We start from the raw sequence: 23842 nt of genomic DNA, 5'->3' as shown, positions 1-23842 counted from the left end.
AAATGAAGGCCCGGGGCGATGTATTCTTAATGCCGTGGACCGCGCTGTTTTGAGGATCGTCCAGGCAGGCGGGGAGACAGCTTCTGGCCGGTGCACGCCGCCACCGTTACGGGATTCGCCGATGCTGTCTGTGGCACCGACGCGCTCGCTCGCCGCGCGCGCTTTAACATCTCGTTCCAAACCATTGTGCATCCTCCCACGTCGGAGCGTGCGATCGAACCGAAACCGACCCGCCGACGACCTCTAGAGGCACGGCGCCCTGCAATTTCCTGCTCGTGCCCCTGGCTGACGGAAAGGACTCCCGCATGAGCAGGAGCTCTCTCTCTCTATCTCCCTTTGTTGGAGACTGTTTGGCCTACCCCTTCCATCCTGCCCCCTGCCCCAAATACCTTTGTAGAGGTGGGGGTACCCACACTTTGCACCACCACATGGCGGTTCATCCATTTATTCTGCTGGCTGCTGGGTGACCTTGGGCCGATGGGGAGGTGGGGGGGGGAGGTGGTTTTGCGAAACTTTGCAGACCAAAACGCCAACCTCTGGTCAGCAAGTCCAATGCCCTGCTACGCCACGGCAACATCCCATTGCGTGAATCATCCAAATTAAAACGCTTATCCACAAGACACCTTTTTTTGGGTTTTTTCCTGCCCATTATTACGAGTTGCCTTGCCAACTTGCAACAACCTACCCATCAATCACCGATTTGAGCGTCGATCTCCCCCTTTCTGGGTATCCGCGCTGCTGCTACTGCTGCTGCTCTCGCCGCCCTAGATTCTCGGCGCGGATCCGGAAGAACGCCCGGGCTCGCGAACCCAGTGGAACAACGCGGACGGCCGGAATGAGCACATCAGTCTAGGCGCGAACATCACCGAACCGCACCCGGCTTCGACGTTCCTCCTCCTCCGGCAAGACACACCGGTGGTGGATCCATCGAGTGCATGAGAAGGCCGATGAGCACACGTCCTGCATGAATGGGAAAAATCAAAGACACAAGCAGCAACAGTCGTGCGATTTGTGGCCATGCAGCCCAAAACTATGGGCCGCACAGTAACACCCAATGTGGTCGGCGCTCCTTCAACGGAGGAGGAGGGAGGGGGAGCAAAACCAAACGACACGAACTCTCACCTGCAGCCCACTCGCCGTGACCAGCGGCAGACCTCGTCATTGGCCATTTAGCCCCCCGAACAAATCGCGCTGCCGGCCGCCGCCATCGTGCGCGAGAAACAGAACTGCCAGCTGCGCGACTGTGCAGACTCGTCGACAAGGACGCCAGTTTGTTTTCACGGTTTTGCGATCGGCATTTCGCGGCACTTTTGGAGAGGTTTTTGAAGCTGGAACGACGTCGTTTTTTGTTTGTTTGTTTGTCAGCGGTTCCGCAATGCGTCGCGGTTAAAAAGTTGTAGGCGGTCGACGGTTGGCCTCGCCGCTCCAGAAATGTTGCCCTCGAAATGAGGGGTGAGGGCAGGGGAATCGGCAGGCAATTTCAGGGGCTGCACCTTCACCAAATTTTAGTGGGAGGTGTGTAAGCCGTCGATCGGTTGGCGGCGGTGTTGGCGTGAACGGGGGGGGGGGGGGGTGTGTAGGAGTTGGGGAGGAGGCGAGGCTTAAGCACTTTGTAGTCCATCATGGGGAGTTGTTTTAAAGGCTGGCGGTAATGCCAGTTTTACGCAGCCGATTATTACCGAGAGCGTCACTCACTGGCGCGGAGGAAGCCATCCCACCGTGCAATCTCTGTTTTTATTGTTCGCTCCGTCAGCGGCTGTCAGCCGCGGAGGCGGCCGCGCGCGGGGAGAAAACACGCGCGGATGAAGAGGGCCGTGTTTTGAGCCGCGCTGGGCGTCAGTAATTTTCCTGTCGGGGGGCGCTAATTGCTCGTCCTGGCGATGAGATAACGAGAGGCTGCACAAAAATCTGCTCGGTTTTTTTTTCTTGAAAAGGGGGGGGGGGGCGGGTGGTGGTGGTGCAGTTTACTCCCGGCCCCCCCCCCCCACAACCATCCCCCAAACCCCTTCCTGCCCGCATCTAATCCACCACTCATCCTCCACTCCCCCCTCCTCCATCTGCCAGCGGTTATTTTTTGTTAAAGTTGTAAGGCTCTGGCTTCTCCCTCCCCCTCCCTCCCCTCCTACTCCCACTCGTGGGACGATGGGAAGACCTGGCTGTACTGAGGACTGTGAGAGCAGACCGGGAAGATCCGGTGTCGACTCTGCAACTGCCGCTGCAGAATCGGTCGGATGGAAGGAAAGCGATGGCGAGGCGTTGTTCCGTCTCGCCGGTATCGTCGTCAGGCCCGTCGTTGCTGACGACGCAGGAACGCCTCGCTCCGGGCCTCTTAGTCAGGAGGGTCCTGCCGAGTTGTTCCGCAGTCGGGAGAGGATGGCACCGTTGGCTACGTTGCTGCGGCGCGAACTCGACGTACATCCACACAGACGGATGATTGCTACGGAGATTCCAATTGAGTGAATTGCGGTGAAACACTTTTCAAATTTGACGAAGCGTTCAGATGTTATCGAGCGTCATGGGAACTTCCCTTGCCAGTATCAGCATATAAGAGTAGTCTTCTTGGTTCTTTCGGTAAAGTCACGTAGATTGGAAATGATAAAACAATAAAAATAAAACATAATTTATTATTTATCATTTCCAGTCTACGTGACTTTACCAAAAGAACCAAGAAGATGAATCCCTGCAGTCACGAAAGCTTTACATCGAAATATAAGAGTAGGTTTTACCCTTTCTGGAAATAATAAAACAGTTGTGTTAAGATGTTAAAACACCAAACTGAAACCTTTTGCAAGGAATCGTGTCTGCATTAACCACATGTACTTGTGGTGAACATGCAAACACAAAAACACATGCTCTGGTAGTCTATGTTGTGTCTTTGAAACTGATTGGTCCAACATTGCCAGAAAGGGTAGAACTTATGCTTATAGGTATTCAGCGTGATAACGTTCAACTTGATCTGAAGTCAGATGCTCTCGATCGCCGCAACAACAAAAAATCAACTCTCTCTTTTTTCCTCCCACCATCCTTCCCCCAATTGGATTGCAATTGTGCTCTCTGTTGTCACGCCCCGAGATGAGGAATCCATTCGGAGCTCTCGCGCAGCAGTACGTGTGCGTCATCGGAGCAGGGATTTAAATTAAATGACTCTGTCGGTAGCGAGGCTCCCTCGGAAGGCCGTGCGGCACATTTCGGCGTCGGCTATTGCAGAGCGCGGTCGTGTCGCTACGGTTCTCTGCGGTGAATGCGATTCGTCGGTCGACGGGACCCACCCTGCAACTTTTGCAGTCATCTCGGAACGGGAAAGGGTTAAGAGAACGACCCGCGGAAACGGATATTGCAGAACGCCCTCCCGAGGTCACTTCAGGTGGCCTCTTTAACCCAGACGCTAGAGGGCGCTACATTTTTTAGATGACTTAGAGAGTGCACAAGATGTGCAACTTTTTTGTATGGTGGCGGGTGGTTGCGACGGTGGATTTGCCGCCTACGGTTAAGCCGGGTTCTCAAATGTAGTGAGTCGATGGACGACCGCACCGTATATGGCATCACAATCATTCGCTCTTTTTTATGCATCGGTCGGCAGAATTGCAGGTCTAAGAATTTCAATATTCAGCTTACGCCGTGCGACAGATATCTCCCCAGAAGGGTATCGAGTGACGCTGCCCCCTCCCACCACAATGTGTGGCGAGGAGGTCACTTCCGCAATCTCACAAATAGTTCTGTGATGTCCGCTTTCTCGGGCCAGAATTCCGAACGGAAGCTTTGTTGGCGCGTGGTTGCAACCATCGGTAACCGGCGTTCCATTTTGTGGCTGCGACGACACCGAAAGACGAGGTTTGAATGAAGTTGAGAAGTTGATCAAAAGTTGACGACCAAAATTGAGCGCACTCTGCTTCACCCGGGTTAATGCGAGCACGGCATGATTGGCGATTAGGAACAACGCCGTGAGTTGATGTTAGTCTGTCGGGGCCAAGGCATCGCTTGCGTCACCGTCTTGCATAAGAAATTAACGGTGCCTCCTTAATATTGCGTGGGCGGGCGGGATGTTAATCAGGTGCCAAATTTAGCCGAGTAAGTAAAGCAAATGTCACGAATCCAGCCAAAATTGCAAAGGAAAAAACTTTAAAGTATTTATATGCAAAAAATGTGTTGTTCGTGTCACAGGCCCGTGACGACGCGACGCGTTGTAACCGTTCAAATTGTTTCGCGAGCCGCCCCTCTGTGCCCACCCGGCCACCCACGCACATCTCAACCGTTCCACACACGCGCGCAGGCAACACACGCACGCATGCACAGCACACGCACAACACGCAAACGCACAAACGCGCGCGGCCGCGTGGGCCCTCCCGATGGAACTTGCCGCCGTAATTGCTAACGCGGTTGCTGCTGTTAGGACAATTGTCTGACGTGGCTATTGTCGCCGCTAATTTCATTTTGGTTTCTGGCCACGTCCGTTAAAAATAACGCGCCAAATTTCGATTTAAAGCTTTCGTGACTGCAGGGATTCATCTTCTTGGTTCGTTCGGTAAAGTCACGTAGAAGGGAAGTAATAAAATAATAAAAATAAAACATAATAAAATAATTCTCACGACGTTTCGGCCGCAACGCAAGCAGCCGTCCCCGGCGGGGGGCACTGCCGCTGGCCCAGTTTGCCTCTCCTTGTGCCCCGCCGGCGGAGAAAAACAACAACACGTGCTCGATGGACGTCGGTCGGTGAGGTCATCAATGCGGTGATCTGTGTGCAGATCCGCGACCACCGCATTGATGAGGTTCACGTTTCGGCGCGTTAACAATCCACGATGATATGATGATCAGGATGTTACGAATGATAATGATGATTCTATTAATGATGATGACAATGTTGATGATGATGACGATGCTAGTCATGACACAGATGATGATGATGACGACGACGATGATGATGTTACTCACCAAAGATGACGATGCGACGAATGGCCATGACGACGACGTTGATGATGATTACGATACTGATGACGATGTTACTAATGAAGATGACATTGACGATGTTGACATTGATGACTATCGGTTGTGTTGCCAGGCATCTACGAGACCCCTGCCGGCACCGTGCTTCTCGCCGCCCACTTGGACATCGAGGCCTTCACTATGGACCGCGAGCTCCGCAAGATCAAGGAAGGCCTCGCCCTCAACTTCTCCGAGCAAGTCTACAACGGTATGACGCATCGTCAGCGGCTGCCCTGCGGACGGACTGATCCCCCGCCATAGGATCGTGCCATTTCTCCCACTGCCTCGGCCCGGAGGTGGTGAGATGTTAACTACCTCGCCTGGTATACAGGAGGTCGTGGGTTCGATCCCGACCCTGACACCTGGAGTTTGTGTGTCTCTCTCCCCGTGGTCGTGTGGATGTTTCCCTGGGTCCTCCGGTTTTTCCCTCCACATTTAGAATAAACGTCGCGCGTTTAGAGTTATTTGGCTTCTATAAATGTCCACGTGATGGTGATAAGCCACTTTGTTGTGCTAAAATTCGTGGTCAAGTCGCTACTGAAATAGAGCTACATAGCTCAGTGGACCTTGCTTGGTAAAACACTTTTTTGAGTATAGTTCAAGAGAGCCACTGAACGTTTGCACGAATCGGGGTTGGTACCTCGATGTTTAATACCTTTTATCTAAAGCCTCCGTCAGTTAGGCCACTTCAGCCGCGATAGAGGCACACCTTCTGTACGCACTGCACAGAGTGTTCTTTGCGTGTCGAACGCACAGAAGAGTTTGATTTCTGTTTTCTCTTTTCCCGCCAACTCAATCGCCGGTGGCGATGTTGACGCCACGTCACCGAGCATCCACTCGGGCAGCGCATAAACCGGCGTCGGAGAATGACAGCCCGCTGAAGTGGATACGACAGAGCTACGTCTGAGAATGCTTCGAGTAACCTCTGCTCCACATGGGGTGGTGGTGGTGGGAAGGGAGGGGAGGGGGCAGCACTTTCCCACCCGCCCCCGCCACGGAGAGCGATGTCCGTCGCTCGATGGTCAAACTGATAGTTTTTTACTCTCATCGGCTGGAATTTGGCCAAATTAAGCTGGAAGGGCCAAATTTAATGTGTTGTTTTTGTGCAGTCATCGGTGATCGGTGCCGAGACAAAGGCTGTTGTTGCTCTCGCTAAAGAAAACCCGGTGGAAGATAAGGGAGATGATCAGGAAAGGAATTTGAAAGCCAGAGGAGGAGGGGGGGGGGAAAAAAAACCCGCGCCTAGAAATGCGCGTGTGCCGAGCTGGGCCTTTGTTGCTTGGAGCCGAGGGTGGGAGGCAGTGGGGGGGGCAGTGGGGGGGGGGAAATTGGTGGGGGGGGGGGCTGTGGTCAAAAGATCATAATCATCATTGTAGGAACAACGAGTCGGTCTGTCCACGGCAGAGGTCTTGCAGCTCTACGGAAAATAAACCCTGGCCTCTTTGTAGTATCCACAGCTGTGCCCTCTTTGCCACGGTTTACTGGGCTGCAGTGCCCCCCACCCACCCACCCACCCCGCCCCTCCTCCCCCCCTCCCCTCCGTGCCCCTCCCCTGCCATTCATTCCCTGCCCGTAATGAATCTTTGAGATGAGACTCTGCCAAGGCTCCTCCTTGTGCTCAATGGGAATGAACACTTTGACGCGAAGTTTTATTTTGTTTAACCAGAGGTGAGAAGTAGTAATAGGTTTTCTTTTACCCTTTTATCTGAGAATTCAAGAGGAGTCTTCGTCCATTGGGAGGGGGGACGGTGTTTCATCCCAATTGGCAAAATTGATGTTTTTTGTTTGTTTGTATTTATAATGTGATGGCGGTGATGATGATGATGATGATGATAATGTGGATGGATTGTGACGATACTAATGATGAGTGATTATTATTATTATTGATTCTCATCGTAACGCTGATGATGACTGATGATGATTTATTAATGATGATGATGGTTATTGAAGACAAATGTTTCCTGATCATTTTGGTAATAATTTCATTATAGTCATCGGACGATTATGATGATGATTATTATTGACGATCATCATCATTTGCAGATCATCATCATCGTAGTAATATTCATTGTTTCAACTCCCCCCCCCGACTCCCCCCTCGACTCCCTCCACCGCCAAAAGGCGCCAAGTGCCGATGGCAGCGATTTGACGGCGGTTCACAATAACCAACAAGAAGGGAACGCGTGGGGGGGGGAGAGGGCTCCTTTGTGAAACCCACTGCCGCATTAGCGCTCCGTGCTTATTCATCAGGGTTAATGTGACGTTGATTTGGGGTTAAGGGCAGGCTTGAGGTTGGGGGAGATGGGGAGGGGAGAGAGGGAGGGGAGGGGAGTGGAGGGAGAGAGGGAATGGAGGGAGGGGAGTGAAGGGAGGGGAGTGGAGGGAGGGGAGTGGAAGGAGCGAGGGAGAGAGGGAGGGGTGAGAGGAAAGGAGTGAAGGGAGAGAGGGAGGGAGTGGAGGGAGGACTGGTGCTCCTCTCACATTGCAGCCCTGAGACAGTAGAAATTCCACATTGCTGTGATGGGGCCGAGTCTCTCCATAAGAAAACCTGTTTTGACATCAACTTGGTACCTACTCACTTTATCGACCCCGGAGGGACGGATGATGGGCTGAATCAAGCCTCCCCCCTCAAAACCAGGATTTGAACTTGCGACTTTGTGATTGCGAGCCGCTTTCTCTCCCTCTGAAGCACCTGGAGTGCCCATCCGATGGAGACATTTTAAAGGAGCGGGGGGGGGGGCAAACCCCTCCGTTATATATTCATCAATACAGTGCGTGCAGCCTTAAAATAAAAAAAATGCGTATATAACAGGCGACGTTTCGGGTAATGGCCCTTCTTCAGAGCTCATCGGCGAAGGGGTAACGTCCTCGGCTGGCTGGAAAGCTCACCGGAGGAGCTTGGCGTCGCGTGACCGGCTCAAAGTTTGAGCGGTCGATGATGAATTTGTCCGGGGGCGAGCGGCGAGGCCTGGTCGGGTAAGGGTGGATTGAGAGCGAGTTGCGAGTTGGGCGAGCCGGTGAGTTATTGAATTTGGGAGTTGAGTAAACGAGCTTACGAATGGCTGTAATTTTTAGGGTGGGTCGGTGAGTGAGCGGGATGAGTGAGTGAGTGAGTAAATGTCGTAATGAATTGGTTTTACGTTGAGTGAGTGAGTGGATAATTGAGTGGGCGGGCGGGTGAGTGAGTGAGATGCTGACAGAATGAATGAATTGGTGCATGAGCAGATTAGACAAACGCTCATCGAACGAACGGCCAAGTGCACGGGTTAGACACCGATTGAATTAATTACCGAGGAGTAAGTGAACGATTAAGTGAATGAGTGAGACGCTTGATTGAATGGTCGGTTTAGGGTGATAGCGATTGAGCGATCGAGCGAGCGATTGATTGAAAGAGCGCAAAAACCGCTCACCCGTTCATTCACACACGGGCGACTTCACACTGCAGCCATACCACCCTGGGCTCTCACGCGTCCAGCGCATCTCCCTCACTTCCCCTCCTGCCCCCACCTACCACCCCCGGCCCACCACTCTTCCCCCCCCGCCACTGCTCCCTCACTGCCAACATAAGGGACTTAGAGATGTGAGTGGGGATAAGGGAGCTTTCGTGTGCTCAGGGGACCTCGGTTGTGGAGGAGGGGGCGGGGCGGCGTCGATCGGGGGGCGGGGGGGCCATGTCAGGGGATGGGAAATGCCCTCGGGATAATGCCCACACACCTGTACGTCTCCCCTGCCTCTCTGCCTCTCTGCCTGGCTACCCCCCCCCCCCGCCCACCCACCCGCCCGTCCCCCTTCGCCCCAAGGCTCTGGGGCTGCCCGCACGACTGAAATCTACAGATTTTGGAATCTCTGCCTCACTTGATACAGTAAATCTGGCTGTGACGGTTCCACCTGATGACGGAGACTTGTGTTGCCTCCGAAACGTCGTGATTTTTTATTTTATTTTATTTCTATTATTACTTTTATTAATTTTAATTAAATTTTTTTACCTACGTGACTTTACAGAAAAAAACCTAAGAGTATGAATCCTATGAATCCTTGCGAAATCTTCAAATCTAGAATGAAATCTACAGCCTCGGTCGTGACGGCCGTGCGTCAGTCGGCCGTGGCTCACGGTTGGAATCCGTCAGGCCGCCCTGGTTATTGCTGCACTGCGGCATTAACCGCAGAACTCGACGTGCCACCTGCTTCGCAGTGGATGTGAAAAGATTGGAGCGCCACAGTAACGAGATGTTCACTACCTCGCCTGGTGTACAGGAGGTCGTGGGTTCTAATCCTGAAACCGGACGCCTGCTGCTGTATATTCGCAGTTTGCATGTCTCTCTCCCCCTGGTCACGTGGATTTTTCTCCGGGCCCTCCGGTTTTCCTCTCCAAATTTTGAATCAACACGTATTTAGAGTATTTGGCTGTGATAAATTTTCCACTTGATAAGCCACTTTGTTGAGCTATCATTTGTGGCCAGGGCCATATCGCCCAGTGGGCCTTACCTAGTAAAATACAAACATTGTTTGTAGCTTTTAGTTTTATTTGCTGACGTCACTGTAAAATAGTTGATCATCGTGTGCCGTGCGTCAAGGTAAGAATGTTTTTTTGTTTCTTTCAAAATTTGAAAAATTACACCGCAAATTATTGTCTGGGATTACACACGGCAATTTGCATTACATTGAGGTTACACACAGCAAATTGAGATTACATTGGGATATACACACAGCAATTGGTATTACATTGGGATTACACATGGCAATGGGGATTACATTGAGGTTACACACAACAAATTGGGATTACATTGGGATATACACACGGCAATTGGGATTACATTGAGATATACAAACGGCAATCGGGATTACATTGAGGTTATACACACAGCAATCGGCATTACATTGGGATTACACACATCAATTGGGATTACATCAGGACTACATACAGCAATTGGGATTACATTTGGATTACACACCGCAAGGTTGCCCCCTGCTGTGAAACAACCGGCTGTGCTCACTGTCTAGCACAGCAGCGGCTTCCTGTAATGAATGGCGCAGATTCCAAACTTCTAATTAGTGGTTGGCGAAAGTCATGGGGTTGGACACACGCTTACTGCTGCTGTTGCTGCTGCTGCTGCTTTGAGTGGTGGTGGTGGCGTGGTGCTGGCCACCCACCCCTCCGTGTGCCCTTCCGGCCATCAGCGGTGTTCGCGAACGGCACTTGCCCCAAAAGTATGTTAAGGCTACACGGGAGATCTTTGGCTTTGGTGTCCGCCCCTCACCTCAAACCCTCCGATAAAGAAGACGGCAGAGATATACAGGCAAGAGGCAGAGATGTGGCGAGGTGACTGCACTTGGCTCCCCCCCCCCCCCCCAATGATTTTACGTGAATCCAGGACCCCACTGGGCCGCTTGGGGCCATTGCACTTTTGGCGTCGGGAAGGCATCGGGTCGAACGGTGTTGTTGGCGGTGTTGCAACGGCGCGGTGGGATCGGTCGAGGGGCGCGGGGGGGGGGGACACACACGCGGCTCTTGAAAATGAGTCTTGAGACTCGGTGAGGCCTATTGTTGGGTAAATAAAGAGCGCTGTTGTGGTTTCACACGTAGGAGGATTTCGTGACCAATACAGGGTTTTTTGTTTGTTTGGGTTACATGGCGTAAATCTAAATGTATATTCTTTGCGTCTTTCGGCAAAGTGACGTTGATAGGTTTGAAGAAAATGACAAAAAATAACGCGTAGATAGGTGTCTATCTACGCGACTTTACCGAAAGACCCAAACAATATGAATTCCTGCAGGCACGAAAGCTTTAAGTCAAAAAATATAAATGTGTCGTGAAACCCGCCACCACCCGACACAGCCAATTAGTGCGGTTTGTCCCGTAAACCGAACATGGCAATTCGTCACTAGTACAGCACACGGGCTGTGTGTTGGAGAGAAAATACACAACATTTCCAATCTGTTGTGGTTCATGTAGTTTGCCACAATATTGAGAAGTCTCCCACCATCGCCACCTCCCCCCCCCCACCGTTTCTGTCTTAAGTGTTTCGATTGCAGAGAAAAAAATTGACAGGTTTCTGTTTTTCCTCATGGGCAAAAAAAAAAACATTTGAAACGCATTCGTCAATAACACCGTAGCCTTCAAAGAGAAAATATGCAAATAAAAAAAAATAGGCGACACTCGTTATTTACGCGCTATGGTGAAGGGCCTCTGCCTGAATCATCGCCGATTTTATATTTTTATATATTTTTTCCCTTGCCACCGTTATTAATGAACGCATTGAGGTATATCTGTTAATTGTGCTGGTGCACCTCTGCCAATACAGGATCGCCAAACAATGAATCACCAATGTGAGAGCTTTGATGATTAAAATGTCGCGGTTGAGCGTCACGATTTGATTTAATTAAAAAAACACTATGATTCTGTTATGCTTTCCAACCAAGGGCGTAGAGCGTCCACGCGTTAGCTCTGTCCGTCTGCCTGTTCAGCCGTCGGCCCGTGAACGTGATCCAATGCAACCGAACATTCCCTGTAGGTGCTGTGCTGCCAATCGGGGCTCGCCCGAGAGAAAACCACGCCACGTCGAACCAAACTTGGAGACACAAGTTAGAATGTGTTATGTGTGTGTGTGGGGAGCGGTAGTGTAGCGGGTAGTGTAGTGGGTAGCGTAGAGGTTAGCGCGCTGCGCTACGAACCCGGCGACCCGAATTCGATTCCCACTCACGGCCAACACCACCGGTGACGATTACCTTGAACCGATCTTGGACCTCCACGAGATCGACTCGTGGGTACCTAGTGCGGCGTGTAAACATCGCCACTCGGGAGACAACAGAGGTGTGGACTCGAGTCATGTGACTTGGACTCGAGTCAGACTCGAGTCATGAATTTGATGACTTGCGACTCGACTTGGACTTGCATAACAATGACTTTGTCCCACCTCTGAGATGTGGACTCGAGTCATGTGACTTGGACTCGAGTCAGACTCGAGTCATGAATTTGATGACTTGCGACTCGACTTGGACTTGCATAACAATGACTTTGTCCCACCTCTGAGATGTGGACTCGAGTCATGTGACTTGGACTCGAGTCAGACTCGAGTCATGAATTTGATGACTTGCGACTCGATTTGGACTTGCATAACAATGACTTTGTCCCACCTATGAGATGTGGACTCGAGTCATGTGACTTGGACTCGAGTCAGACTCGAGTCATGAATTTGATGACTTGCGACTCGACTTGGACTTGCATAACAATGACTTTGTCCCACCTATGAGATGTGGACTCGAGTCATGTGACTTGGACTCGAGTCATGAATTTGATGACTTGCGACTCGACTTGGACTTATAACAATGGCTTTGTCCCACCTCTGGGAGACAAAGGCGGCCGGGCGTGGTCTTGGCCACCCCACCCCCTCGTGTGCCTTGCCGGCCTTCATGGGTGCTCGCTAACAGCACTTGCCCCGTGGCGAAGGGCCTCTGCCTGATGCTACAAGGGGAGGGGGGGGGAGCTTTGTCTTGTGCCAATGCGCGTGCGTCCGAGTGCGCGCGTGCGCACAGAGGCCGAGCGAACTGGCAAACACGCGCACACACACACACAGACAACCACCCCTCTGCGTGTACACACACACACAGACAACCACCCCTCTGCGTGTGCACACACACACACAGACACCACCCCTCTGCGTGTACACACACACACACAGACAACCACCCCTCTGCGTGTACACACACACAGACAACCCCTCTGCGTGTGCACACACACACACAGACACCACCCATCTGCGTGTGCACACACACACACACCACCACCCCTCTGCGTGTACACACACACACACAGACAACCCCTCTGCGTCTGCACACACACACACACCACCACCACCCCCTGCGTGTACACACACACACACAGACACCACCCCTCTGCGTTTACACACACACACCACCACCACAACCCCCTCTGCGTGTGTACACACACACACTCGCGCTCCAAGCAGCGGGCTGAGCGGGCGGGCCGAACGAGCACCGTGTGGCCGACAGATGGGCCGCAGACCCCGGCAACATCTGTTCATCTCGTATCACCTTTAAAGCCGCGAGCAAAATGCGACGCGCTCAGCCTCCGGTGGGGGTGGGGGGGTGGGGGGGGGGGCCCCGCCTGATTGAATGACACGGGCGGTGTGGCGAGGCAGCCCCGGTCAGCCGGCGTTGTGTGTGTGCGTGCGTGGCCTGCCACGGGACCTCCACCGCGGTAATGAAGCCATTAGCGGACTTGTGAACGACTCGATTAGGCGCGCCTGTGACTGACCGGCCGGAACCCTGACGAATGACCCTTCATGCCCTGATTCCCACCCCCCCCCCCCCCCCGGGGCCAGCTCGTGGTCAAGCTGGACGCGGATAACCCGATACCTGCAAAGATATTTATTCATCTTTGGTTTTCGTCCGCGTTTGTCGCTTCATTCACGTAACCAGCCGACAGGCCGACCATGCGAGATTAATGGTCTCCGTTATTTCGAGGTGACCGCTCCCCAAGTGGTTCGGAGTTTCTGGGGGACGATGGGCCGTACACCGCGTCGATGTCTTCGTAGGTTTCGTGTCGAGTCGACCGCCGGAGTGTTGAATTAGCGTGGTGGTGTAGTGAGTTGAATTAGCGTGGTGGTGTAGTGAGTTGAATTAGCGTGGTGGTGTAGCGAGTTCAATTAGCGTGGTGGTGTAGTGAGTTGAATTAGCGTGGTGGTGTAGCGAGTTCAATTAGCGTGGTGGTGTAGTGAGTTGAATTAGCGTGGTGGTGTAGTGAGTTGAATTAGCGTGGTGGTGTAGCGAGTTCAATTAGCGTGGTGGTGTAGTGAGTTGAATTAGCGTGGTGGTGTAGCGAGTTCAATTAGCGTGGTGGTGTAGTGAGTTGAATTAGCGTGGTGGTGTAGCGAGTTCAATTAGCGTGGTGGTGTAGTGAGTTGAATTAGCGTGGTGGTGTAGTGAGTTGAATTAGCGTGGTGGTGTAGTGAGTTGAATTAGCGTGGTGGTGTAGCGAGTTGAATTAGCGTGGTGGTGTAGTGAGTTGAATTAGCGTGGTGGTGTAGTGAGTTGAATTAGCGTGGTGGTGTAGTGAGTTGAATTAGCGTGGTGGTGTAGTGAGTTGAATTAGCGTGGTGGTGTAGCGAGTTGAATTAGCGTGGAGGTGTAGTGAGTTGAATTAGAGTGGTGGTGTAGTGAGTTGAATTAGCGTGGTGGTGTAGTGAGTTGAATTAGCGTGGTGGTGTAGTGAGTTGAATTAGCGTGGTGGTGTAGCGAGTTGAATTAGCGTGGTGGTGTAGTGAGTTGAATTAGCATGGTGGTGTAGTGAGTTGAATTAGCGTGGTCGTGTAGTGAGTTGAATTAGCGTGATGGTGTAGTGTGTTGAATTAGCGTGGTGGTGTAGCGAGTTGAATTAGCGTGGTGGTGTAGTGAGTTGAATTAGCGTGGTGGTGTAGTGAGTTGAATTAGCGTGGTGGTGTAGTGAGTTGAATTAGCGTGATGGTGTAGTGAGTTGAATTAGCGTGGTGGTGTAGTGAGTTGAATTAGCGTGGTGGTGTAGCGAGTTGAATTAGCGTGGTGGTGAGTTGAATTAGCGTGGTAGTGTTGTGAGTTGAATTAGCGTGATGGTGTAGTGAGCTGAATTAGCGTGGTGGTGTAGTGAGTTGAATTAGCGTGGTGGTGTAGTGAGTTGAATTAGCGTGGTGGTAGTGAGTTGAATTAGCGTGGTAGTGTTGTGAGTTGAATTAGCGTGATGGTGTAGTGAGCTGAATTAGCGTGGTGGTGTAGGGAGTTGAATTAGCGTGGTGGTGTAGTGAGTTGAATTAGTGTGGTGGTGTAGGGAGTTGAATTAGCGTGGTGGTGTAGCGAGTTGAATTAGCGTGGTGGTGTAGTGAGTTGAATTAGCGTGGTGGTGTAGTGAGTTGAATTAGCGTGGTGGTAGTGAGTTGAATTAGCGTGATGGTGTAGTGAGTTGAATTAGAGTGGTGGTGTAGTGAGTTGAATTAGCGTGGTGGTGTAGCGAGTTGAATTAGCGTGGTGGTGTAGTGAGTTGAATTAGCGTGGTGGTGTTGTGAGTTGAATTAGCGTGGTGGTGTTGTGAGTTGAATTAGCGTGGTGGTGTTGTGAGTTGAATTAGCGTGATGGTGTAGTGAGCTGAATTAGCGTGGTGGTGTAGTGAGTTGAATTAGCGTGGTGATGTAGTAAGTTGAATTAGCGTGGTGGTGGAGCGAGTTGAATTAGCGTGGTGGTGTAGTGAGTTGAATTAGCGTGGTGGTGTAGGGAGTTGAATTAGCGTGGTGGTGTAGCGAGTTGAATTAGCGTGGTGGTGTAGGGAGTTGAATTAGCGTGATGGTGTAGTGAGTTGAATTAGCGTGGTGGTGTAGGGAGTTGAATTAGCGTGGTGGTGTAGCGAGTTGAATTAGCATGGTGGTGTAGCGAGTTGAATTAGCGTGGTGGTGTAGTGAGTTGAATTAGCGTGGTGGTGTAGGGAGTTGAATTAGCGTGGTGGTGTAGCGAGTTGAATTAGCGTGGTGGTGTAGTGAGTTGAATTAGCGTGGTGGTGTAGGGAGTTGAATTAGCGTGATGGTGTAGTGAGTTGAATTAGCGTGGTGGTGTAGTGAGTTGAATTAGCGTGGTGGTGTAGGGAGTTGAATTAGCGTGGTGGTGTAGCGAGTTGAATTAGCGTGGTGGTGTAGGGAGTTGAATTAGCGTGATGGTGTAGTGAGTTGAATTAGCGTGGTGGTGTAGGGACTTGAATTAACGTGGTGGTGTAGCGAGTTGAATTAGCGTGATGGTGTAGTGAGTTAAATTAGCGTGGTGGTGTAGTGAGTTGAATTAGCGTGGTGGTGTAGTGAGTTGAATTAGCGTGGTGGTGTAGTGAGTTGAATTAGCGTGGTGGTATTGAGTTGAATTAGCGTGATGATGTAGTGAGTTGAATTAGCGTGGTGGTGTAGTGAGTTGAATTAGCGTGGTGGTGTAGCGAGTTGAATTAACATGGTGGTTACACGAGTGAATTAACATGGTGGTGTAGTGAGTTGAATTAACACGGTGGTGTAGTGAGTTGAATTAGCGTGGTGGTGTAGCGAGTTGAATTAGCGTGGTCGTGTAGCGAGTTGAATTAGCGTGATGGTGTAGTGAGTTGAATTAGCGTGGTGGTGTCGCGAGTTGAATTAACACGGTAGTGTAAGGAATTGAATTAACATGGTGGATGTCACGAGTTGAATTAACACGGTGGCACTACCTTGTGTGTGCGTGAGCAGGCTTCTGGTTCAGCCCCGAGTGCGAGTTTGTGCGCGAGTCCATCTCTCGCTCCCAGAACAACGTGGAGGGCTTCGTGCGTCTTTCCGTGTCCAAGGGCCACGTGTACGTGCTGGGTCGCCACTCGCCGCTGTCCCTCTACAACGAGCAGCTCGTAAGGTGAGGCCCCGTGGGTCAACGTCGTGGGTTCGATCCCGACCTTGACGCCTGCTGCTGTTTATTTGGAGTTTGCGGTGTCTCTCTCTCTCATCATAATCACGGTGGCTAGGAGATGTTAACTACCTCGCTCGGTATACAGGAGGTCGTGGGTTTGATCCCGACCCTGACGCCTGCTGCTGTATATTTGGAGTTTGCGTGTCTCTCTCTCTCATCATCATCACGGTGGCTAGGAGATGTTAACTACCTCGCCTGGTGTGCAGGAGGTCGTGGGTTCGATCCCGACCCTGACGCCTGCTGCTGTTTATTTGGAGTTTGCGGTGTCTCTCTCTCTCATCATCATCACGGTGGCTAGGAGATGTTAACTACCTCGCCCGGTATACAGGAGGTCGTGGGTTTGATCCCGACCCTGACGCCTGCTGCTGTATATTTGGAGTTTGCGTGTCTCTCTCTCTCATCATCATCACGGTGGCTAGGAGATGTTAACAACCTCGCCTGGTATACAGGAGGTCGTGGGTTCGATCCTGACCCTGACGCCTGCTGCTGTATATTTGGAGTTTGCGTGTCTCTCTCTCTCTGTGGACTTTTCTGCGGGTCCTCCGGGTTTTCCCTCCACGTTTAGAAACATACGCTTAGAGTATTTGGCTGCTCTACGTTTCCACTTGATGATAAAGCCACTTCGCTGAGCTGTCATTTGTAGCTCAGTGGGCCGTGCCTGGTCAAAATTTTATCGTTTTAATTTTTAGTAATATTATCTGGCGAAACGTCGATAGCCGTGTAAGCGCCAGCACTGAGCCGCCAAACACAGGAGCTGGATCGCCAAATCAACCGTGGCCAAATTCCAATTAATTAATCCATCAACCCCCACCACAACATTCGTTATTCCATATCACCCGGAACGGATTTATTTTCATAACTGCTTCCGAATAAACAGGAGTCAGAAGAGGGGGTGGGGGGGGGTGGGGGTGGTTGAGGATTCGTAGCGCAGCGGCGAGCGCGCACCGCGATGTCAAAATCCGGTCACCCGACTTCGATTCCCGTGCGCGCGATTGGCATCAGCGGCGAGCGACATCCGTCCGCCAATTCACCGTCTCGCGTTGAAGTATGACCATGCACCAAAAGAGAAAACGCCTGCACCCACGACCGCAGAGACGGTGTGGGCGTCCGCCGCGCCCGTCCAGCAGCGGATCGACAAAAGGGGGGCGGCCGTGACGCGCGAATTGGATCGGCGTTTCTGGCGGGGCACGATCTGCGCGCGGGTTTATTTTTTGTTTTGTTCGACGCGTCGCTGAAAGGAATCCTCGCGTGAGTGCGTGCGCTCGAGGTGCTCGGAGCACATTAACGTCCCCCCCCCCTGGCCGCAGGGACGCGTCCTTTGTGAGCAGTGCAGCGCAAAGTGTTTCCGATTGTCTCTCCCTCTTCTGCTGCTGCTGCGTGTGCGGCGCTTTGCCTGCTGCTGCTGCCGCTTCATCAGTACGAGCTGGCGACAGAAAGGGGGGGGGGGGGGACGGCACGATGGCTTGGGGGGGGGGTGGGGGCTGGGCCCCCCATCGAAGTGGAGAGGCAGCGGAGGTGGCACGGGCAACTCATTTAAAATAGAGAGACGTTTGGGGGGGGGGGGATGCAATAGAGAGGAGAAAATCGACACAATAAAACGCAAATTGATAAATAACAATACGTCCCCGCCGCCATAGACGCGCACATTAAACACTTGACTGTTTCGAGTGGCCGCTTTTGTGCTCTCGGCTCGCGGATTTAATAAAGGGATAAAGGGAGGCAAGCGCCAGCCGCGGAGAGGGGGACCTTCTGGTGAAAGGGGACCCCATTAGGTGGCTTGTGTACAAGACGCCCGCTTTTACCGTGGTCAAGGCCAAGCATCATCCCCCCCTCCGCCTATCTGTCGGGCGATGGGTTCCCATTTGCAGATTAAAAAAAAAAATTCGCAGCCTTCAGCGCTTTTATGCGACGCGTCGCTCGGCACGTAGAAATTATCGCGTAGACGCGGGGAAAAGTGGGAGGGGAATACATATATTTTAATGTGTTGTGATGTGATGTGTTTGTCTGGTTTTTATTTATTCGCATGCCCAATTGCTTCCCTGGATGTTGTCAGAGCAGCGGTAATAGGGGGCGGTGTTGGGTGTCAACAATTAGACATTTAACAATGCGTCGATTGATCAATTGAAGTGGATACTTAAGTTCATGATATGGTTTGAAAATTTGCATTCGACGTCGATGAAGAGATCGTGGCATTATTTTCAGGCGCTGCATTTGCAATCCGGAGGTCGCCGGTTCGATTGGCTGGCGTTTGCGGTCGGAACGACGGCACGAGTTTGTTTTGTCAAATCCCTCTGCCTGCTCCCAGCTCTTCCGAGACATCCTGGCCGGCATGGAAGAGTAGGCCCATGGGCTTTCTCGTGCCCCTTCTGTTGGAAGCCCTTCCGCCAGCAGTGGTGCGAGATGGCACTTGCAGGGGATGCCCCTTTGGCTGTTTTCGCTTTCATTTCACACTGAATATTTGCCGGGGTGCGCCGGTCGACTGGGGTAGGTGGAACGAGTAGCAGCCACGGCCAATAGCGAGAGTTGTATCGGGGATGTGGTGGGCCGGACACGAAAAGATTTTCTAACATAAAAAAAATATTTATTCTGGCTGTGGGTGAAACTCACGTCACTGGACATCTGTTAAAAAGCGCAGCTCATCGGATTCCTCCGGCGTAAATAAATATTCGGATTCTGATTGTGGAGTTTCCGTCTCTCATTCACAGCATGAACGTCCAGGGAGACTATGACCCCGTAGATGCCGCGGGGTTCATCAAGATCAACTCGCTCCGGTGAGGTCCCAGCTCACACCACTCACCCCGCCTCACCACGCCTCACCCCTAACCCTCTTCGGAACCCGGCACCGCACGTCAGCGAGAGCTTGCGCTACGATGCCACTGGAGCATTTCCTCGAGCATCGTCACCGGCAATCGGCCCCTGCAACGCATTTCCCGTGAGCGACCGTGACACAGACCTCGTGCTAGATTCATAAAGAAAAGGTGTTCAGCACTTCCTGAATGGTGTGGGGACTGAACAGTGGGCGGGGCTACCCAGTCAGTGGGGCTACTCAAGTAGTGGGTGGAGCTACCTGAGTAGTGGGTGGAGCTACCTGAGTAATGGGTGGAGCTACCTGAGTAGTGGGTGGAGCTACCTGAGTAGTGGGTGGAGCTACATGAGTAGTGGGTGGAGCTACATGAGTAGTGGGTGGAGCTACCTGAGTAGGGGTGGAGCTACCTGAGTAGTGGGTGGAGCTACCTGAGTAGTGGGTGGAGCTACATGAGTAGTGGGTGGAGCTACATGAGTAGTGGGTGGAGCTACCTGAGTAGTGGGTGGAGCTACATGAGTAGTGGGTGGAGCTACCTGAGTAATGGGTGGAGCTACATGAGTAGTGGGTGGAGCTACCCAAGTAGTGGGTGGAGCTACCCGAGTAGTGGGTGGAGCTAACTAAGTAGTGGGTGGAGCTACCCGTGTAGTGGGTGGAGCTACCTGAGTAGTGGGTGGGGCTACCTGAGTAGTGGGTAGGGCTACCCGAGTAGTGGGTAGGGCTACCCGAGTAGTGGGTGGAGCTACCCAAGTAGTGGGTGGGGCTACCTGAGTAGTGGGTGGAGCTACCTGAGTAGCGGGTGGAGCTACCCGAGTAGTCGGTGGAGCTACCCGAGTAGTGGGTGGGGCTACCCAATTAGTGGGTGGAGCTACCCAAGTAGTGGGTGGAGCTGCCAACTCACCATGTGGCTCGGTTGAGCCTCACAGAAATGTCCCAATCTTGATTTTTTTTTCTTGCTGTGGTTTCCCCCACCTGATGACGATTGCTTGCGTTGCGATCGAAACGTCGCGATCTATTATTTTTCTACCCACGTGACTTCACCGAAAGAACCAAGGAGTGAGAAATTTCCCAGCTTCACGCAATTCGGGTTGGCGTGAGATGTCGCGCGAAACTGACACGTGCCCGCATGTGTGCCCTTTCACAGGCTTCAAGAATACCGTCGGCTGCGCACCAAGTTGGAATCGCAGCTGCCGAGCGTGTGATAGGTTTCTTCGAGCTTATGCCAAGGCCCCAGCGTTTGATGCCCTCGGCCCGATGTTTTTGACTCTCGCAAGCCAACGTTTTAACTCCCACGCACTACACTGCTGCCCAGGCCAGAGTCACACAGAGTACGGGGGGGGGGGGGGGGGCCCATTTCATTCCTTGCACCAGTACCCATGCCAATCACGCCAACCACGCTAGGCCAACCGAGTTGGCGCAATCTATTGATAAATGTTTAAATTGAATGCGGGAGGAAAGCGTAGCACCCGTAGAAAACCCATCGTTCGTTCGAGGGGGTAACGCTCAAAGCTTCCGCAGGCATCGATTCAAGATTCTATTTATGTACGCCAATTTGCCTGGCCACCTTGCGGTCTCATTCTCAGGCAGTTGTCTCCCAGGCTCACGCTTGCTTGGCTTCTGATTTTACAAGAAAAATATTTCATTGTTCAAAATGTATGCTTTGTAGAGTCATTCTCTGATTCCCGGTATAAAATAATTGATCCGGCGACACTTTCAGGGCCCCGGGTTCGAGTTCAGATATCGCCGGATTTTATCGCACTGAGTTGTTTTGACAGTGTCTTGTTCATTCACGTAAGCGGTGAACGCACAATAAAATTAACAAGTTGGGAGAAAAAAAAAGACCATGCGTCGTAGGCATGGGTGATGTAATGCTTTGTCACGTGCCTTTTTCTTCGGACGTATGTAATCAGCTGCACATAAGCCGGTGGGAAGCGGCCATGGCCACGTGCGGGTCTCCATATTTGCAAGCAGTGCTTTTACCTTAGGGGTTGCATCTTTCGACTTTCGGGAGACCCTAAGAAAAAATCAATGAGTCCAGTTTTCAAGAGGATAAGTTCTGAGAAGCAACGCGGCTAAAGTTTTTGTTCGTATCAGATCATCTTTACGAGCGTTATAGCGTCCTCCGCTGCCGCTCTCTTACTGGCAGACGGACACGTCGAGTGCATGAAGGATTTGAACCTGAATTGGAAAGTATAAAACAATATACTCTTTGGTTCTTTCGGTAAAGTCACGTAGGTATCAAATAAAATAAAATAAATCACGACGTTTCGGGCGCAACACAAGCGTCCGTCATCAGGTGTTTGATACCTCCGTGACTTTACCGAAAGAACCAAAGAGTATGGATTCCTGCAGTCACGAAAGCTTCAAATGAAGATATAAATAATTTGTTTGTAGTTCAGGGCGAACGGTGTGACTTGGCTGAGCCATTGTTAACGTCCTCGAATAACACTTGGGGTAGGTTAAGAAGTAAAACATCAGTCGTCTTTGTGACACCACTCATCCGAAGCCATGTTAAACTTATTTCAATTATTTGAAACAGAATCTTAGCATGAAAAAAACACGTATCTAGAAAAATATATTTATATCGCCGAGTCATTTCACTCCTGAATGATTGCTTCCTGGCAATGTGTCGGTCAAGGAGGTTGTTTTTTTTTTACCATACTTGACCATTCCTGTCGGTGGGAGTTAACTCATAAAATGAAACGACCGTATTCAATAACGAAAACTATTTTCTGTCTGGTTGCGGTCACGACAGCGCTCGTAAAGATGATCCAATATGAACACAATTTAATTATAATGTGGCAATGCTATGACGGACGACTTAGAGGGTTACCCGAAGCTAGGTGGAGAAAAAAAATCCAACACTCGGTCCCATGCAGGTGAAACGGATGGAGTCAACATTTGTTGTGCCGCATGCTGGTAAGCCACCTTAAGGTTTGTGTGTGATCCACCAACATCTCACCACCAACTTCTCGCCACCGACCCCCACGCCACCGACCCCTCGCCACCGACCCCCTCGCCTGGCTAAATGATGCTTCTATTTTTTGCTGTCCCCAAAATGCCACTGGCTGAGACCGGAGCAAAGGAAGCGGAAGGAGAGATGACAACAGCGGGGTGAAATCGCAGAGTTCGGAGGGCACTAATAGACAACAACTACTAAGGACAGGAGGGAAATGGGAGACAATTGGGGAGGCCTTGGCCCAGCAGTGGGCCAAGGCAGCCTGCAAACAACAACAACAACAACAGTATTCTTGGTTCTTTCGGTAAAGTCACGTAAAAGGAAAATAGCAAAATAATAAAAATTAAAAATTAAATTCTCACGACGTTTTGATTGCAACACAAGCAATCAACAGGTGTGAAAACCACAGCAAAAAAAACACAGCAAAAAATGTTCTTGCTGTGGTTTTCACACCTGATGATGATTGCTTGTGTTGCAATCGAAACGTCGTGAGAATTTATTTTTTATTTTTATTATTTTATTTTTTTACAGCAATAATTTTTTATTAGTTTATTATTTCCCTTCTACGTGACTTTACCGAAAGAACCAAGAATATTAATACATGCAGTTACGAAAGCTTTAAATCGAAAAAACAACAACAACAGTAACAAATACCAACGCCAGAGTAATGATTTCGTCGGTGAAAAAAAAAGTATTCGGTGGAAGAAAAAAACAAGCGAGCAAAAACAAAAAGATATAATCGCCGCTAATTTCTGGAACCCTCGATTAAAAAAAACAGCGAGGGCTTTTGAGGCGTGACCCTTGCGGAGCCGGGTTCTGTCCCGTCGACGCAGATAAACGAGTGATGGGGTTAATTCATTAACCGATCAATAGGCCATCGCACGGCGCGCTCGGTAAGGAGCGGCTGTGGGGACAACGGGTGCTAAAGGCCACGATGCGCTGGGACGACTTTGGGGCAATCGTTGCCGCAGTCATCACCGGCAACAGTCGCCTTTCGTAAGCGTAAGGATAAAACGACGAAATATCGGACAAATCTGTTCGCTGCTCAAAAATGTTCCAATGAAGCACCTGGATCGCATGCACTGGCACTCAGCAGTTGGGGGGGGGTGGTGGGGTTGTGGGAAGAAGATGCGTTCAACATAACCTGTACCTGTCACGGGACGCTTCCTTAACTCGAAGACTTCCAGAAGGACCCAGGTTGCGCTGATGCTGGTGGCGGTAGCAGCAGCATCGTTCGCTCCAGGTGTACGTGACGTGTTCCCGTGCCGCAAGAATGAGCGGTGGGGTGGGGGGGCAAGACCACGCCGGCAAATCACCGCGACTTACGGCTCGCTCGCTATCCCAGGCCAAGGGCAGTCTCCCTCCGTCGCCTTTCGTGGCGTCGCCCTTGGGCACCGAGGTTGCTGCGAAGTCGGCGAGACTTTGGCTTGGAACTCGATGTGGCTTGCGGTGTTGCCATTGCCGCCATCCATCGCCCGGATCGAGGCGGCTGTTGACTGGACATCGAAGGAAGGACGGTCACCGCATCGCGTGGCGCTTTCACGGGCACTTCTGCGGCCGTACATAATGCCGCTGATTATTAAGCCACTGGAGCTATGCACTTTCACTTTCAGCGCATCTAGATTGACAACTCACTTCTTTAGAACTTG

At 51.4% G+C, this 23842-nt stretch overlaps 1 protein-coding gene across 1 annotated transcript in view; it reads left to right on the top strand.

Annotated features, from left to right (window-relative positions):
* Positions 1 to 21068, top strand: part of ASS1 (argininosuccinate synthase 1) — a 76035-nt gene extending 54967 nt beyond the window's left edge. Inside the window, exons 12-15 of the mRNA XM_078877806.1 lie at positions 5057 to 5188; positions 16221 to 16377; positions 19137 to 19202; positions 20379 to 21068. Of these exons, the coding sequence (XP_078733932.1) occupies positions 5057 to 5188; positions 16221 to 16377; positions 19137 to 19202; positions 20379 to 20436 (413 nt within the window). The 3' untranslated portion in view covers positions 20437 to 21068. The remainder of the gene's footprint in view (positions 1 to 5056; positions 5189 to 16220; positions 16378 to 19136; positions 19203 to 20378) is intronic.
* The last annotated feature ends 2774 nt before the right edge of the window (positions 21069 to 23842 follow it).

This window comes from Lampetra fluviatilis, chromosome 49 (genome assembly GCF_964198595.1).
Source record: "Lampetra fluviatilis chromosome 49, kcLamFluv1.1, whole genome shotgun sequence".
NCBI lineage: Eukaryota > Metazoa > Chordata > Hyperoartia > Petromyzontiformes > Petromyzontidae > Lampetra > Lampetra fluviatilis.
Note: the sequence above shows the minus strand (reverse complement) of the source record. Positions and strands in the feature narration are given on the sequence as shown.